The 18,876-nt window shown below is 38.8% G+C and overlaps 1 protein-coding gene across 9 annotated transcripts in view; it reads left to right on the top strand.

Annotated features, from left to right (window-relative positions):
• Positions 1-18,876, top strand: part of ANKIB1 (ankyrin repeat and IBR domain containing 1) — a 46,261-nt gene that overhangs the window by 7,127 nt on the left and 20,258 nt on the right. For all 9 annotated transcript variants that reach the window (XM_083578520.1, XM_083578516.1, XM_083578518.1 and 6 more), the window contains exons 2-8: positions 5,296-5,560; positions 7,246-7,546; positions 11,057-11,239; positions 12,748-12,865; positions 13,163-13,371; positions 17,529-17,617; positions 18,719-18,863. In XM_083578520.1, the coding sequence (XP_083434646.1) occupies positions 5,373-5,560; positions 7,246-7,546; positions 11,057-11,239; positions 12,748-12,865; positions 13,163-13,371; positions 17,529-17,617; positions 18,719-18,863 (1,233 nt within the window). In that variant the 5' untranslated portion in view covers positions 5,296-5,372. The remainder of the gene's footprint in view (positions 1-5,295; positions 5,561-7,245; positions 7,547-11,056; positions 11,240-12,747; positions 12,866-13,162; positions 13,372-17,528; positions 17,618-18,718; positions 18,864-18,876) is intronic.

Raw genomic sequence — 18,876 nt, 5'->3', positions numbered from 1 at the left:
TGCTCTGGTTCGCCAGAAGCGGCTTAGTCATGCTGGCCACATGTACACCGGCTCCCTCGGCCAATAAAGCGAGATGAGCGCCACAACCCCAGAGTTGTGCACGACTGGACCTAATGGTCAGGGGTCCCTTTACCTTTTACCAAAGTACAGTGATGAGTCATAGTGAATACAAATAATCTGGGACTGCCAGCAGACCTACTAGGCGGCAGCAGAATCAACAACGGCAAGGGGAGGCAGAAGCAACAGCAGCCTGGCAGTAGTGGCACAATAATCAGCAGCCTGCAAAACCTCATCATGGCAAAAGCAGCGGCAGTCTGCGAGGCCTTGTTGTGGTGGCGGCAGTAGTGGTGGCCTGCTTAGCAGGTGCTTAGCAATTAGTAACGTATCTGTACAAAGGCGATTTTCAATTATTTAAAATAAATCCTCTTTAGAGCTACTTGGAAATGCTTCCTTATATGTGAGACTGCTGTCTTCTGAAGGGAGAATACTGCAGCCAGTAGCTCGGTTCCACCACTATTCTTAACTTCCCCAGTGACACTGCTTGGCAACTGCAACAGAGACACAACTTGATGTTAATGCTTGCTGGGGAATGTATATTGTGGTTGCTTAGTAGCTCAAATCTTTCCTCCACCTCCTGGGCCCAACAAAGTAGCTAAGTCATCTTTGTTGTTTGAAGACAAGTATTTTCTAATTATCAGTTGTCTTTAATTATCCTATTTATATGCTAACAGTTGTGATTTGCATTGGATCATGCAATATTCATGTATTTCAGTTGAAATCTTGTAATGTGTGTGATAAATGCAGGTATATGGAATGTTCATTATTTTATTATTATTTAGGGTGTCCAGAAACTAGTATATATATTCAGTGATTAAGTCTATTTAATTGGAATATGGAAAGAAAAGAGAAATGAGTGTATGCACAATCGAAAGACAAAAGCAAAACACTGAACCACAATATTGGTCTATCTTGTCTCGTGTTGGGGATCCTGTGGCAGTCTAGATGTAGCTGAACTAACACTTGCATCATTCCTGACCATTGGCCATAGTGATTAAGGCTGTTGGGTGTTGAGGTCAATAGCATCTGGAGGGCTATGGGTTCCCCATCTCAGATTTAGTCAACCGAATATACCCAGGACTTACACACCTAGGGCTATTGCAGCTGGTCTCCTCTGGAAATGTTTATGGGCATATTCCATATTTTATGCTGTTTAATCAGGGTGATCCAATCCAAATCTTAATCTGGGGGGTCATGATTGACAGCTGGAAAGCAAGGAATTCTCTCAGGAACAGGAAATTAGCTTACACAAGTGATCGCCTCTATAAAATAAGAAGTTAAGCTTTGCCTACCATGCAGCAAAGTGAAGTCAAGTGGATGATGGCTTATTTGTGGCAGGCCACATGAGAATCATAGAACTGTAGAGCTGGAAGGGACACCAAAGGATCATCTAGTGAAGTCCATGAAATCTGCTATTACAGCCAACTTTCTGGACGATGTAAAGTATCACCCAAGGTCATTTTAGGAAGTCATGAAATTTATTGTGTCTGAGCTGGAAAACTGATCACCAGCTATCATTGGTGCAAAGAAGGACCAATGGTGCTATATGTGAAAAGAAAAGGTTGGTTCACTTCTTGGCTTAAAAGTATAATTGTTTGACATTGGCTTATTGATTGGCATAATGTTGTAAAATAGAGTGAGGACTACATTTTGGGTTGTATCTTATATTTAGTGATGCTCAGAGTGGACCCATTGAAATACCGTATTTTTTGCCCTATAGGACGCACTTTTTCCCCTCCAAAAATTAAGGGGAAATGTGTGTGCGTCCTATGGGGCGAATGCAGGCTTTCGCTGAAGCCTGGAGAGCGAGAGGGGTCGGTGCGCACCGACCCCTCTCGCTCTCCAGGCTTCAGGAGAGCCCCGTCGCCAGCCCCACAAGCTCGGGGGACAGCGGGGAGGCGCAGCACGCCATCCCGCTGTCCCCCGACCTGGTTTGGAGGCTGGCGGCGGGAAAAGCCCGCTTCTCCCTGCCGCCAGCCCCACAAGCTTGGGGATAGCGGGGAGGCGCAACGCGCCCAGGCTTAGCTTCAGCCGTGGGAGCCCGGCGCTGGGCTCCCACGGCTTGTGGAGAGCTGCATGTTCTGGCGGCTGGGGTCGGGGGAAGCTCGGGCTTCCCCCGTCCCAGCCCCGCGCCTGGGGGGGAAATAATTTTTTCCCCCTTTATTCCCCCCCCAAAAAAAATTAGGTGCGTCCTATGGGCTGGTGCGTCCTATAGGGTGAAAAATACGGTAAATGGACATTAATGAACTTAGGTTCATGCATTTCAGTGGGTCTACTCTGAGTAAAAATTAGTTGCCTGCAACCCTTTGACCTGGAGCTGTTTAGCCAACATAATCTACATGTAAAAAAATCAGAAGTTTATTGTGTCAGAAAAAGGTCTGCGAGGAAAAATACCTGATGGTTGTTGAGATTTTCATATGGGCTGTCTAGGAATATGAGATACTTAGAGACTTTTTCTCCTCAGAAGGAAGTATAAGAATCAGCTTTGAGAAAGACTGTACTTGGACTCCTTCCCTCAAATTCTTAAATATCTTTTAAGACTTCAGATTGTTTATAAATAATCATGGACTTTGGATAGATAGCAATGCTTTCTTTTAAAATTGTGTTCTTCACTTTGTAGTTCTTTTAATATTTTGAAATGGTGTCTTTCATTTGTATTTGACTTATGTTTTGAAATGAAGTGTCTTTAAGTGGCATGTGCTGGTTAAATTGCTTCATTGTTAAAGGAATATAAATGAATGTCTTTAGGAGAGCAATAATATCTGTTTGCCTAGTAGCATTTATAAAATTATCATAATGCTAATTCTTGGAAAGTATAACACAACCAGGGTTTTTTTCTAATCACATGCTGTAATTAGATATATCTTTTGATCCTTCATGGAAAGTATAAATGGATTTCTGTCCTTCTCCTGGGCTTTTTTATTGAGAAAAAATAGTATTCATGGCTAAGATGTGCACAGTTGTCAAAACCAAAGATCTGCAAGCACAATGGTACTAACAGATCTTCATTTCAGTTCTTCTCCCATTGTTGAGACACTAGAACTTGGGGTCATCCGTTGGAGCTGAATGGTGAGAAATACAAGGAAGACAAATGGGAACACTTTTTTGCATAGTACATAGTTAAAACTATGGAAAACACTGACACAGGATATGCTCATAGCTTCCAACTTACATGGGTTTAAAGGAGAGTAGAAAAATTCATGGGCGAGGAAGACTGTCAGTGGCTGCTAGGCATGACACTTACATGATACTTAGAGGATCCATGGAACATGCCACTGAACACCAGTTCCAGGGAATAAAAGGGAGAGATGACTATGAGCTTCTTGTAGGCATTGGGTTGTCCAGTGAGAGAAGCAGGATGCTGGACTAAATAGCCATTCAGTAATACTATATAATTTGGCTTGACTTAAATTGACACTTACTACCTAGTAAGACCATCCCAAATTAATCCCTGCCCTTGTTAAATTAAAGACTAGCATGTTACTCTTTACTTTAGCTCTATGCCTACCCAGGAACCTTTGTGTTTTGTTTCAACTTTGGGACATATCTAGGTTACAAGGCAGGCTTTCTGAGAAAAGAAAACCCTTCTTCTGATGTCATGGTAAAAGCAAATGATTCATCATGGGTGGCCTGTCCTCCTGTCAAAATGGTATTTGGGGTTGGGGACATTCAGGATCTGGCCTATTGGTTGGATCTAGCTCCCTGTCCCTCGTTTTAGAAGTGTTTATATAAACATGCCCTTAAAGATGTGGATTCTTAGTATCCATGTCATTCTTTTCTTCTTCAGCTATTCCTTCCTTTACCCGTGCCTGCCTTATGCTTCCCTTTGCAAAGTTTATTATGAGTGATAGGTTAACTACCCCTATTTTCCATAATCTAATCAGCATGTTTTGATAATCTTCTTCCTGGTTTGCATCTTCCATTCCATAGACATATCTTCTCCTTCCTGTGTCTTTATTTACTTCTGCATGAAATCTGCTTTAAGACTAGTTATTTGAACCAAATATATTTAGATTGCTTCTACAACATTATATATTGAAAATTCCAGATTTTTTTATTGTATTAATGATTTGGGCTTGTAATAATAATTAAAGAAACACTTGTAGCACAATTCATAGGTAAGTGACACAGCTGAATCTAAATAATTTATACATTAAAGTAGAATCAACAAATGTTTGGGTAATGCATTCAGGTATCAGTTCTAGTTTGCAGTCTGAGCATGTCATCTCCACAGCTGGTTGTTCACACAGCCAAGCTAGCAACTACTCTAGGTCCTCGCTAGCAGACGCTTGTCTGATAAACATCACCATGTCTCTACAGATTGTCACTGGTGGCTATGCTGTGAATATTAGCTTCCATTACTCATGCCTGCATGCCTTCACCAGGCCAACAGTCTATGGCTTGTATCCAATGCTTGTCCTACCCAGAGTAAACCCATTGAAATTAATGAACCTAGGGTCAGCAGTGTAGCATTCGTTGATTGGCTATCTGGTGCTGTTGTATTGTCACACTGGCCCTGATATCTCTGACTGACTTGAACACAAAGCCAGTAAGAAGAACCCTGTTCTAAAATGGGGTGGGATGTGTTGAAGCGCTTCATTGAACAGGAGCAAAATGACACAAAACTATTACTTCAGGTCCATGAAAGCTCCTGTTTAACGTTGAGAATAGTTGTTCATGAAAATTCCCAGTAAAGACTTGAGCTGAGTGCATCAGCATGGTAAATTTATCTGCTGTTCCACACAAGTATGATATAAAAGTTACTGGGAAATATTCCCCAGTGATTGGATTAAGGAAAATTTGTAGACCAAATGCACATGATTTACCTTAATGTATAATGGAGTTTAAATAATTTTCCTATCACCAGGCGTTCTTCAAATCACAATTCTTTCCTAGAGTTTTTTATTTACTAACAAAAATTTTGTTTGAGATTTGTCTTGTACCACTGCAGGATGAGGTTGACGGAAATGTTATTATTATGCAGTTTCCACTGATTTGGGTCCAAAGTGTATATCTGGAAATGTTTTACCAAGTTTATGTAATAAAGATGTTAATGGTTTTACAGAGCACAAGTTAAAACTATGTAGAACTAGATAGTTGAAGGAATCTTAGTGTTTTCAAATAAGGACAGTATAAATGCTTCTTAGATTGTAATTTGCCTAAAGGGTTGATTAATGTTAAGCAAATTCCTAGTATAGCTTCTTCAACCCAATTTGCAATGCTATTTGCTTGTTTCAGAATTTAAAAGATGTTGCTGACCTCCACACCAAGTGTTTGAAGGGGGGCAGAAGAAGCACCACCCCACTAAGAACAACATGGGAAATACAACTACTAAATTCCGCAAAGCACTTATAAATGGAGATGAAAATTTGGCCTGCCAAATATATGAGAGCAACCCTCAACTAAAAGAATCTCTGGACCCTAATATTTCCTATGGAGAACCCTACCAGCATAACACTCCATTACATTATGCTGCCAGGCATGGGATGAACCGAATATTGGGGTGAGTATTGTTGCTTTGTTCATAGTGTTTCTAGATGTGCTAAGTGACATATCATGTGCTTTGATATCATCATAATCTAATGTAGTACTACCTTTTGATGTACAAGTTCAATATTTTGTCATAGATAACCTCTTTACACTGGCTCCAGTTCTAATGTGCACATATGCTCCAGAATAGTTCTAAGATGAGGGCATGTATGTTTGATTTCTTATCCTCATAGCCCTAAAAGGTTGCTGAAGACCTTGGTGGTATTTACTTTCAGCTCAGGAGTTGCTCTATGTTGGCCAGTGTTGAAATGAACATAACTCTGCTTCTTTCTTTTCTATGGGAAAGTTGGAGTTAGTACAAGAACACTGTATTGTGCAAGTGTTTGTAAAATAAAGAATGCAAGGATATGATGCTTGCTCTACTTGCAATTTTGAGAAACGGGTGAAGCTTTCATCTTTAAGTGGTGGAAGGCAGCACTTCAAGAGCTGCAATGTATCTGCTGTGCCAAATATTTGGAAAAGAGAGGAAAGGTAGTTTTTTAAAGCAGCAATCCTCTGTTTCTGGAATTGCAGTTTATCTTCCCTGTGGCAGATGCTTCTGGAACAAACAAGATCTAATTAAACCAGACTGGTTATTAAATAATATAAATTCTTCAGTGTATGCCTTATAGTGTATGGCCCTTTGGTTTAACATTTTTTATTACACATAAATTCTATTTGCGGCTACCAGGAAGCTACAGGCTATTAATATTATCAGGAATATCTTAAGAAAACAGCTTCCTGTATTTATAAACACTGGTACAGAGCAGTTTAAAACAAAGATACACATCATCCTGATTCAGTGAGTCAAAAAGCAATATTAGATTATGCAGTGTATTATCAAATAGTCATTACAGAGCTGCATTTTTAAATGACAATATGAGAAGATCTAATATAATAATGCCAACAACATTGAGTAGGATTTCTGCCAGGCTTCATCAAATGGGATGTATGGAAACAAGGAAAGTCTTCCAGCTACAGAATAGCCCATTCATTTAGAAGTTTGCAGGTGAGAGGATGTCTCTCTTTTGCATTTGTATTAGAAGTATGACAAGTGTATTAGAAGTACTGTTTTGGCCTGAATATAAACCACACTTTTCCCCCAAATTCTGACCGTGAAAAATAAAAGTACAGCTTAAATTTGCAACCTAACAAAAATGGGCTTTTACAATATCACTGCTGAAACAGACATACAGTAAAACAGAATAGGTGTGAGTGCCTGTGGAATTTTAAGGGAGCGGCTTATATTCGAGTATTGTCTTTTTTTTCCTTTTCCCCCCTTGAATTTTAAAGGTGCAGCTTATATCAGGTCAATACAGTATTTATAAATGTATTAGAAATATGATAAATACTTTTAGTGGAGCAGGGGAGCTGAAAAAGAATTCACAGCTGGCAACCAATGTACATGGGCAGATGAGTCTAAAAAGCCCAGCACACAAATTTCCATGGCCCTCTAGCAGCTATGGTGGTTCACTTACCAGAAGTGATTATTAGCGTTAACTCTGGAAGTGTATATTCGATTCTGACCAAACTAAGCCTCCTAGGAGATTTCCAGTTTATATATGATTTTACTGTATCTTTACTGTACCTTTATTTCCCATGTCATTATAAAAATATGCTTCTTATTTACTGCTTTATTTCTTTACTTTCTCTGTATAGAACTTTTCTTTTTGTAAGAGATGGCAACCCAAATAAACGAAATGTGCACAATGAGACCTCTATGCACTTGCTTTGCATGGGGCCTCAGATTATGATATCGGACGGAGCTCTTCAGCCTCGATTGACACGGCCCTTTGAAGATGATTTCAGAAGAGCAGATTGTCTGCAGATGATCCTGAAATGGAAAGGAGCAAAACTTGACCAAGGAGAATATGAAAGAGCCGCCATTGACGCCGTTGATAATAAAAGAAATACACCTTTGCACTATGCTGCTGCCTCAGGAATGAAGACCTGTGTAGAGGTAAAATTCATATAAATAGTAATCAGAGTAATGATGGAGCATACACTTGTTTCAAAAAACTGAAGCTCTACTCTACTTTAAGGGCATTTAATATTGTATCTAAAAATATATAAAAAGAAGTGGCAAAAAGAAGTGACATCATCTTATTCAGTGCGTACTGAATAAATTTATTATATTTATATCCTTACTTTCTTCCATGGTGAAAAGGACAGTGTACATTGTATTCCCTGATGGTGTTTCATTCATGCACTGACCAGATCCTGTGCATGTGCCAATACAAGTTATTATGCTAAAAAAAACACCCCACCTCCTATTTATTCTTCTTTTTTATCACTTGCTTTGGGGAGTATTGCTTTTGAATGTTGTGTTTAAGTGCAAACTGTTAAATTCCCAATGAGACAAACAAATTCCCAATGAGATATTTGAAATTTTTTGTATATTCCAGTTAATTGACTGTTCTTAATACAGTGTTGCACGCCAAAAAAAAATGCTTAGTCTTCCATAGCAGCAGTTTGCAAATATTTTATTAAAGGGAATAACATTTTTTTCATATTTGACCTTGTCCTGTTGCTCATCTGAAAGTTATCTCCACGAGCCCCTTAAACTTCAGACATAAGTAGGACTCGCTGCTTGACAATGTAATAGTCCATTTGTGTATTGAAAGAAGGTTCACCATGGTATATTCACCAGAGCTATTTGCAGTGCAGTTGCTTAAATAATTGCTCAAGTTACATTCCTTCCAGGTGCTACCACCCACTTGATCTGTTTTTTATGCTTGCCTTAATTTGTCAGTGGAATCTTGCAGAGTGACCAGTCAAGTTCTATACACTTGCATAGGTACTATGACACAAACAGCTGCTGCTGTTGATTCAAACTCTTCCTTACTTTCTTGCCAGTGTTTATTTGCAGGAAAGCCAGACACAGTGTTGTGCCAGTCAGTGATAGATCAGAAAGACCTTTGAATTGTCACAAAAGGACTTGTAGGGGCTGTTCCCTTGCAATGCTGGGAAAGGAGCAATTGCTGTCAGAAGCTGTTGTACTGGAAATTGTAGTGTATGCTCAGTTTGAGGGACCATCTGCCTGATCTTTTGCCAGAATTACCATCATGGAAACAGGCTGTTAAATTAGTTTAACACGGGCTTTGAAATACTAGTTCATATCAACTTAATACCAATTTACAACTTTCACCAAATAAGCTTCTATAACTTATAAAACCACTTAAAACTGTTTTAAGTATATATGTATAAACATTTAAAAATAAAATGACACTTTGTACTAATCCCAATTTAAAAAGAAGTTTGCTCTTTCATAAATTCACCATAAATTCATATGGTTGAGGAGCAGCAGATATTATCTTCTGAGAGCAAGATGTTCTATGCAAATGCCTCATCACATAGTGGGGAATTGTATGAGCCAGGGTTATCAATGGACTTGTAACAGAATGGAAAACTAAAGATGTGTAAGATAATAATGGGGAGAAATTGGAAACCAGGGGTGGGGTGGGGGGAAGTCTAGAAGGGATGAATAAGTAAGTAATTTGGATGCTAAATTGTTAAATTATTGAAAATTGAAAATAAAATATGGGGGGGGGGGAAGAATTGCATGAGCCAAGCCTCCATGCAATCAGAATCAGAATTCATTCATCTGGAGCGGCTGGTCTAGTTTGCCTATAATGCTGAACTAGGATACAGCTGAGATCCAGCACCAAGGGCCTTCTGGTAGTTCCCACACTGCGAGAAGTAAAGTTACAGGGAACCAGGCAGAGTGCCTTATCGGTAGTGGTACCCACCCTGTGGAATGCCCTCCCATCAGATGTCAAAGAGATGAGTAATTATATATATTTTAGGAGACATCTGAAGGCAGCCCTGTATAGGGCTTTTTAAGGTTTAATGTTTTACTATGTTTTTATATATATGTACATGAACCTCTGTCTCCAATAGGTCCCCTCTCCTCCCATATGGCTAGGAGAAATAGCAAATAACAACCCATAATTCAGTTTCACTTTCCGAAACTTGACTTGTGGTTTAAAATATTATAGCAATTGCAGACAAGCCAGCTTCAAACCATGGGTTGTGAAGGTGACTTGCTTAACACACTATAATTTATTTTAAAGCAAAATTTCTCGTTTGTATGTAATGACATGACAAAAATCTGGGAATACAGATATGAATCCTGATTTTGTCCTTCTCCTAACTATGTGGGAAGACAAGAGAGTACTCCGGCACAAGGCATCATTCAGGCTCATGCACGTAATACAAAATATGGTTTAGCATGTGTGAACCAGCCCACTAATTCACATTAGATGTTTTGTGTGTTTTGGGTGGAAAGGAATTTTCCACTACACAAAACTCTGCACTTGACTTGAGGAATGTAAGAAACTGGGGCATCGTGAATATAACTACCAGACTATCTGAGAAAAGTCTATGAATATTGACAGCATTTCTGTGTTCTAATCCTTGAATAGCTCTTGGCTGTTTCTACACTAATTGTAATGTGCCTGTTTTTATTGGAGAGGAAGGGGAAGTATAAATGCATGTTTTCAAAATCATGAAGGTTTGATTGTCAAGTGAAAAATGAAACATTTTTTAAATCTTCTAGAATTAGCATATTGATAAACAGTTCTTTGTATACATAATTTCTTTCTATTGCAGTCAGATTAGCCCTTTCAAAGCAGACCTGCATTTTACTAATGTTTGGCCAACATTCTCAAGCTGGGTTGATTTCTTTATATCAGTGCTGTTGCTTTATATCTAGAAAAAGAATATTCTCAGTGATTCCCTCCCCAAAGTGAACAGCTTGAAAAGAGAGCAGGAAAGGGACTAATGTTCATGTGTGTGATAGGAACAGAATTTGGGGAGATTGCCATTTTTGCCTAAGACAGGAAAATACACACGGATGCCCCATATCTGAAAATTATAGAAAAAATAAATAATTTGCATGAAATCTTGTAGGCTCAGTGATCTAATTCTAAACTCTGATGCCATGTGCAGAGTTGCCATTCAAAAGGGGTTTTTTTTGTGTGTGTATCAGCAATCAGTTGTTGCTTCAATATGCTTGTCTTTTGTGAATGAGTAAAAACATATTTAATGGTGGAACATTAACCTAGTATTTATATTGTGGAATTTTTAGTATTACTTGTTGATCTTTTCAAATATTTCTAAACTTTAAGTGTTCGCTAAAGGATAACAATCTCACTACGTACCCTCCTTTATTCTGAGGGGTGTCTATATTTCTGCTGAAAAGGAACTTAGCCAAAGTTATACTCTGAGTAGACCCATTGAAATTAATGGACATAACAAACCTAGTTTGTTATTTCAGTGGATCTACTCTGAGTTGTACTTTGTTGGATGCAACCTACAATCTTCCCTGGGTTCACATGTCTGGTTTAGTTCTCTTTGTTCAGCATTCTTCCATTCTGCATAAATCGTTGGCGACAAATTTCGACTGAAAAAGAATTTCCAAGGATCTGTATTAAAATTAGCTCTTAAAATGGTTTGCATTAACTTGCAGCTTCTGGTAAAACATGGTGGAGACTTGTTTGCTGAAAATGAAAATAAAGATACTCCATGTGACTGTGCGGAGAAGCAACACCATAAAGAATTGGCACTCAATCTAGAATCCCAGATGGTGTTCTCACGAGATCCTGAAGCTGAAAGCATTGAAGCAGAATATGCTGCTTTGGACAAAAGAGAGGTAAAATAAAATTAGTAATTGGTTACTCTGACGGGAGATGTGCATACTTGGGAAAAGGACTATCTAAAGCTCTTGAGTTGTTATTTTTTACCAGCTCCTTTTTTATTCATCCATTTGGGCTAGTATTGTCTGCTCTGATTAGCAATAGCTTATTTGTACAGCAGAGATCTTTTACAGCACCTGGCACATCATATTTTTTAAAGCTAGAGATGCAGAGATTGAACCTGATACCTTCTGTATACCAAGCATGTGTTTTACACCCTTAAAATTGTTTAAACAGTTTAAAACAGCTGTAGAACACATATGTAGGAAGAGATACTACTGAAAATTTCTCAGCTTCATTGAGGCAAAAAAGCTATTGGAAGGTTTATGTTGTTTGATCCAGAAAATTAGAGGAGATAATAGGCTTTCAGAAGTTAATGGCTTATAAACCTTCAAACTTCATCTCCAACCTTAAACCAACAAACCGAAGGGTTTATCAGTCTGTGAGCCACAACTCAGTTATTTGCAGTTTAGGAAACTTCATGCAAATCAATCATATCAGCAAAAAGCCTCTTTATACTAGTAGGTTGGAGCAGGTCAGGCAGTACTTTCTGACATCTGTAATGGCTTTCTGGACAGGCTGGATTCCTAGTATAAGGGATTAGGAAACCTTTTTGCTTTCACTTCTAACTGTGTACTGCCTTTCCCTCCCAACTCCATTCTCCTTTTGCCTTACCTGGAGATTGAACTGCTAGCTTCCTCCATCCTGCTTCCTTCATCATGACAAAAAGCAATGACTGAACATGAGATCCTGCAGTATTCGAAGTCTGAAGATTATTTGATTTTTCACAGTTGGAGGAGGTCTTGCATCCAAATAACTGCACAATCTCCTGTTCAGTTGTTTACTTTATCACATAATGATTGGAAAAGAGCACAGAAATCCAAAACTCAGTTCCATTCTTTCCCAAGGAAAAATCCAGGGAGGATAACTTTTAAAAACAGACCGTATGCTTTTTTATATATGAGTATCAAATTTAAGATGTAACTAAACCCAATAGAAGTACTGTAAAATCCTATTTATTTCAGTAACAAAGTTATGCATCTCTCAGTGTCTTATTCAAATTGTATAGCTAACCTGGGCAAGATTTTTTTTTGTTGTTTATAAAAGACTAATACATACCCTAGTTAAGTGTGAACCTGGTTAGCATTAAATGTAGTCGATGCATGTGCTAATGTGACAGAACCTTACCTCCGCCATTCTGATCCCATCCTATGAAGCAATTCTTGGTTCACTGTTGAGACAATGTGTAAGGAAAGTGTTCTTTAATATATACATGGGCTGACGTGATTTAGGGTTTTATCAAAATAAGCACTTCAGATTGCCCCAAGAGTTATAAGAAGCCAGTACACTCTCTAGAATATTACGAGAACCACCAGGGGCCCACCACTGTCAATAGGAAAGGTGCCACTTTCTAAATTAAAGACTTATTTCTACTGCTACTTTTCTTTTCTGTTTCCTTTCACAGCCGTATGAAGGACTAAGACCTCAGGACCTGCGAAGGCTCAAAGATATGCTGATAGTAGAATCTGCTGACATGCTTCAGGCTCCATTGTTTACTGCAGAAGCTCTGCTGCGAGCCCATGGTAATCAGGAAACTATATAACATTCAGCCAATTTTAATAACAAATCTTGACCAAATGTATTAACATTTCCTATATGTAAATATGTGCTTTCGTAATAAAAAGAATAGTGTACTATAAATGAAAACTGATAGACTGTCAGGAACCTTGGCCAGGAATGATGGGATTAACAGCCGCTGGATGGCCACAGGTTGGCTACCTCTATTCTGCAGTGATTTTAATCATAAATATAATCATAAGCAGACACATCACCAAATCATTTCCATGTTCCTTTTTAACACTTTCTGGTTTTATTTTAAGACTGGGACAGGGAGAAGTTACTTGAAGCTTGGATGTCTAATCCTGAGAACTGCTGCCAACGTTCAGGTGTTCAGATGCCAACTCCACCTCCTAGTGGGTATAATGCCTGGGACACACTTCCTTCACCAAGAACTCCTCGGACAACTCGCTCTTCTATCACCTCCCCAGATGAAATCAGCCTCTCGCCAGGGGACATTGAGACAACTATGGTATGAAGGGTGATCTATACTGGTGTGGGAGTGTGTGTGTGCATCCCCCAAAAATGTTTAATTCTAGTGATAACTTACTGCTTCTGGAACAAGAATATATTTTGTGTGAATAATTGTTATAAAGAAATTGGTTGGAAGTTTAAAAGTTGCACTACAACATTTCTGGACTGCAAAAAAATCTATTACTGATTTTTCAGCAATATGATTTTTCCAGCATATAAAAGAATCAGATGTTGATTTTCCTGAATATGTTTTGTTAAATTGGGTATTTTGCCACTCCTGCCTACAAGAGAAAAAAGTTTTTCCTACTGATTTGTGTTTTCAGGTAGTTTGAAGGGTATTGTGCTCACACTGTGAAGCAAGATGACTCCTTAATTGGTGGTAGAAGGCTCCATTCCACTTTGTCCAGAACTAGGTTGCTATCAACCTTCTCCACATACGGTTTGCCTTTTTTGCATTAAGTCCCACCTTCTCCTTTGGTGGTAGCATTAATTTCCCGATGACCATTACAGCAGCTTGGCAAGCCAAGGAGTCAATCCCTTTTCAAGTGATTTTATGGCCCTCTGTTCTTAATGCTAGAGGCAAAGCCGCCTCCTTCCCATAAGTGTGGACTTCCATTAGATAACAATAATAATACTAGGCAAAAAATCAACTGACCAATACTTGAGTAAACATATGCACAAAGGTATCCTATGAAGGCCTACTTTTGCTATGTATAGTGTATCACTCAACATACTCAGTTTAAAACAATTTAAAAATGTACTCAATTATTGCCATCAGTAAGAGTATGGCTATGATCCAAAGAGCTATAAAGCGCTCCCAAGAGCTTACATATGTCTTTCTTAAACATCTTTTCTTTGAACTGCAATCTCCTTGCCATATCAGAAACTTTAAAAAAATACATTAGTTTCAAATATGGTTTGCAACATTGCATGACGGGTTCTGTTTGAGAAATAGAAGCTCCTCAAACCTCTGTTAGACATGCAGAAACAGTATTGTTGTGCCTTGGATCCCAGCCTGTACTGTGAAGAGAGGGAAAGAGAGAGGTGCCAGAAAGGAAATCTTCATTTAGCAATTTTAAAACGACATTGGATTAACTGTCTCTTTGTGCTCTCCACATCTGTGTGAACGACAATGTAAAGGATTTTGTTCCATCTCTGGTGGAACCACTGTAAGATGGCTGAGAGGTGACAGTTTGTGTAAGAAATTGAAGTTGTTAAGTTATTGTGTATTCTGTAGCTCAGATTGCATGAAATTATATAAAGTGTGTTGGGAAATTGAAATTGCTGCAGTGTGTTGTGTGGAAATTTCTAGATTTTTCACTTCTGTTATATTTTGTTTCTTAAGCATACTTAAACTCTCTCTGCCCTGCTTCCTGTCATTTCCCCCAACTTAGAAAACAACATTCTCTTTGTCTGCATTTTAAAGGTCAACCCACTAATACCCAGATAGATTATACGGAACCTCACTATGTAGGTTTGTTTGCACCAGTCTATAAGATCAACACAGCTTTAATATACGAAAGGTCTTTTATAATTATCGGAAAAGCTCTTTTGAAAAGCAGTCTCTCTTTTTTAAAGATTCTACAGCAGTAACTGCAGCTGGAACAGATTTGTGCGCAATGATCAAGATACTTCTTTTTTTAAAAAAAGAAAAGAGTAGACTAGGTTGTTTCAATATTTACTTCGTTGTCATAGCTAGATTGTCATTTATCTGATTTTAACTTAATTATTTAAATGAGGCACTACAAGGATTTTATTGTATGTGTGTGTGTGCATATATGTTCTGTATCGCTATTAATGTACAGTGAAGGTTTTGTACCACCCCTACTGAAATGAGAAGAAAAGTTAGGAGAAGTTGTTGGCAAATGTTATCCTTTGTGTTGAACTGAGGACCAAACTAAATGCGATATTATATTTGTCTTTGTATTTTATGTACAGGTTTTTAAAAATGCAAATAGCAGCAGCTGGTGAGAGGATAATTCCTGGGAACAAAGCAGACATGCAGGGATAATTTAACCCTTTCTCCCCTGATGTGGACCTGAGGGGGGAAATCCCTCTGAAACTGGTGTATGCTTTGGAGGAAATTACCCGTTGATGTCAATGAAGGAACTGACACCCCCCCTTCCCGCCCAATAGGGATTTTCCTCAGTACAGCAGCGGCAGGAAAGGCTTAAATTATCGCTCCACACCTACTATGTTTCCAGTAATTATCAGTTTCTCCAGCTGATGCTATTTATATATTTTTTTACAGGGGCACAAAAGGGTAGCCTATAAACGTTTCTATAAATAAAAGATGTGTTTAATATTGCTCGCGTGAGCTGAATTGTAAAAGAGTGATTCATATAGAGTTGCTATTTCTCACCTTCACAAATCAGACATCATTATCTGCATATTTAATACAGATTCCCGCCCCCCAACCTGTGATTGACTCGTGTGCGGCTGCTTATATGTGTGGCCCCAGGAAATAAACAGATTCAAATCAAGAAATGGTGGGAAAGAGCTGGAGAGCCCTTGTGGCTCAAGAGGAGACCCTCCACAGAGCCCAAAAAAGACTTCAGTGAGGGTGGAGGAAGCTCCAAAGAAACCAGAGGCACAGCGGAACTTTGTTTAGGCTGCTCAGCCTCCCTTCCCAGCAGCTGACGCCAGTATCCTCCAGCTTCCAGCCAGCCCCAGAGCTTCAACTCTAGTTGAAGAAAGAGAGCTGGAGAACAGGAAAAAGGGGCATTTAGAGGGTGCTCCCCACTTAACACGGTGGTGACACAGATGGTGTCTGATTTGTGGAGGTGAAAAATAGTAACTCTATATATGAATCAGCTCACGAGAGCAATCCTAACACATCTTTGCATTTATTTTATTTATAGGAACGTTTATATGCTGTCCTTTCATGCCACTGTGTGTGTGTGTATCTCATCAGCTGGGGCTAAATTAGCAGTAACATAACACAAATTGTTTGGGGAACATTCCCCTTCCACTTGCTAAATTCTAGTGTATTTAGCGGTAATAAAATCCATTTGGGTTGTTTCAGAAGAATGGCAAATAAGTTTGCTTCTCTGAATCAGCTTGTTTGAGAAAATGAATCAGTTTGATTGAGATAATGATGGGACCATTCTGTGGCAAGGCCCGAGACCAACATGCCAGTGGTGGGCAGGGCCAAAAGCAGAAGTGGGTGGAGCAGGAAATGTTAATTTACATTCTAGCAAGGCAATAACGCACAATGAGGGTGGAAAACAATGTTTGTGGGAGATGTGGCGTGTGCAGAAGAGTTATCTATTGGGAGAGTGACTTGGTGAGAAACCTGAGAGTCCTGGAGGACTGTGTTGGGCCCCTGGGCATGAGGTTCCCCATTCCTGATCTGTGGTGCAGTAGATTGTGATATTGCCATAGCAGAGGAACTCGGCCACCAGCTGAACATTATAAGAAAACAAGGTGTCAGGTGACTTTTTCGCAGTATGGAATGCTTCTATTGCTTATAGTAACAAAAGCAATTTTGTGATATTGCCCCCTACACTCCTTTCTCAAATCTGGGGGGGGGGGGGGAGGAATAGGACACTTATATCACAGGATAAAATTTGCTTGTCCCTGTACATTACATGGGCTCTGAAGACAAAAAAACACTCCACATGCAAAATTCAGTTGGTAGTCCTGAGATTCTTTTTTCATTCCAGGCACTTTCTGTGCACAGAAATAAAAATATAAATGGTAAGTGATTGAAATTTGAGGACATTGTTAATTGCTTTTTGGGTGACAGTATTCTAGATTCAAAGACCATGTTGCAGGTCTTTTTCTGAGTAAGTTCTGCAACAAAAAATGCACTGCAGGTGTAATTTTACTCCCAGACACCTAGGTTTGGATTAATATGCCTTAATTACCTGATTTCCAAGTAGTTCTTTATTTCTGAATAAAAATGAGGTGTAAGTGACTAACCAATGGATATTTTTGTTATGTTGACATTGTCCAACTTGGCATCTTGGCATCACAATGGGCCCACTCAAGTGATTAATTAACTTAAAAAAAACAACACAAAACAATTTTCTAAAACATACTGTTTAAGTTTTATTGTTTAAAAAAAGAAGGCTGTTCAGGCTACAGGTTAATCATCCCTATTATATAGTATTTGAAATATTTGTTAAAATAATTTTATTTTTTTATCTACAGTGTGAAATTTGCATGTGTAACATTTCTGTATTTGAAGACCCAGTGGATATGCCTTGTGGACATGAGTTCTGTAGAGCATGTTGGGAAGCGTAAGTATATATTTAGGCATTTTTATATAAAAATTGTCTCTACTTGGGGGGGCGGAATTATCCTACTTAGTAAACTAGTAGTAATATGTCTTGATTTATTTTTAATGTTGGTTTGTTCATGTCCCTAGGATTCTATTCCAAAGACAAATTAATTTCCATTTTAGATGCTGGCTGTCGTTAAAAATTAGAGTTGCCCTAGAATGGAAACATTTAAAAAAATTAAGCAAAGATTGTGTGTCTTCTGTCTTTGCTCTAGTATGAGCCTGAAGTAGATTTGAAGCTTATGAAATATTAAAGCTACTGGGCACGAAGCGGGGAATGTGGAAGTCACAGTATTTACTATGATGATGTCTGTTCCAACCCAACAATTCTATGATTTTGCGATGTGCCTCAGAACCACTTTCTGGGACATTCTGCAGCCCTTGCAGGACCAGTTCTGTTCCTGTAATCCAAAGGATCCTAAGGAGTTGACTGTCCTTTATAAAGTCTGACTTAACTGAGAAAAGAAGCCTAAGGAGAAAATCTGGACATAAAGTTATCTGCCATGAGATGCTGTTATCTTGTATTATTAAAGTTAAACATAATGCAGTTCCATCATGCATGTGGGGAGAGTTTCTTTGGACAGAAACCCTATCCACCTTAGCATGGGGAGATTATCTAAGTCACAGCTACTAAGTCAGTTTCTATTCTAGTTTTTCCTTGAGACAAAAATTGCAGACACACAGTTCATTATGTCAGCTTTCCCTGACCAAAATGTTCCACTTCTTAATGTGATATGGTACTTTTTGACTCATGCTATGCACCCCACACAAATCAGTAAAGGGCTGCTAAAAGTAAACCCTTTCAATATATTTTAGATCATTCCTTTTGATACTCCACTGTGTGCCCACATGCTCAGAGGCTTCCCTGTTCTGTTCAGTATTGCAGAATGCTCTGTGAGTTGCTGACTCAGAGCCTTCCCGAATACCTTGCAGAGCTTGTAAGGTAGTCATAATCTCTCTTTACTTACCTGTGAGGTTTAGGCATTAATAGGTTGATTTTTGCTCCCTAATTTTGGTGGAGCTAATATTTCCTGCTCAAACCTGATGAACATTTTAACAGATTTTTGAATATGAAGATTCAAGAGGGTGAAGCCCACAATATTTTTTGCCCAGCGTATGATTGCTTCCAGCTTGTTCCAGTGGAGATCATCGAAAGTGTGGTTTCCAAGGAGATGGATAAACGTTACCTACAATTTGACATTAAGGTAAACTGCCAGC

Source organism: Podarcis filfolensis, assembly GCF_964270895.1.
Source record: "Podarcis filfolensis genome assembly, chromosome: 12".
NCBI lineage: Eukaryota > Metazoa > Chordata > Lepidosauria > Squamata > Lacertidae > Podarcis > Podarcis filfolensis.
Note: the sequence above shows the minus strand (reverse complement) of the source record. Positions and strands in the feature narration are given on the sequence as shown.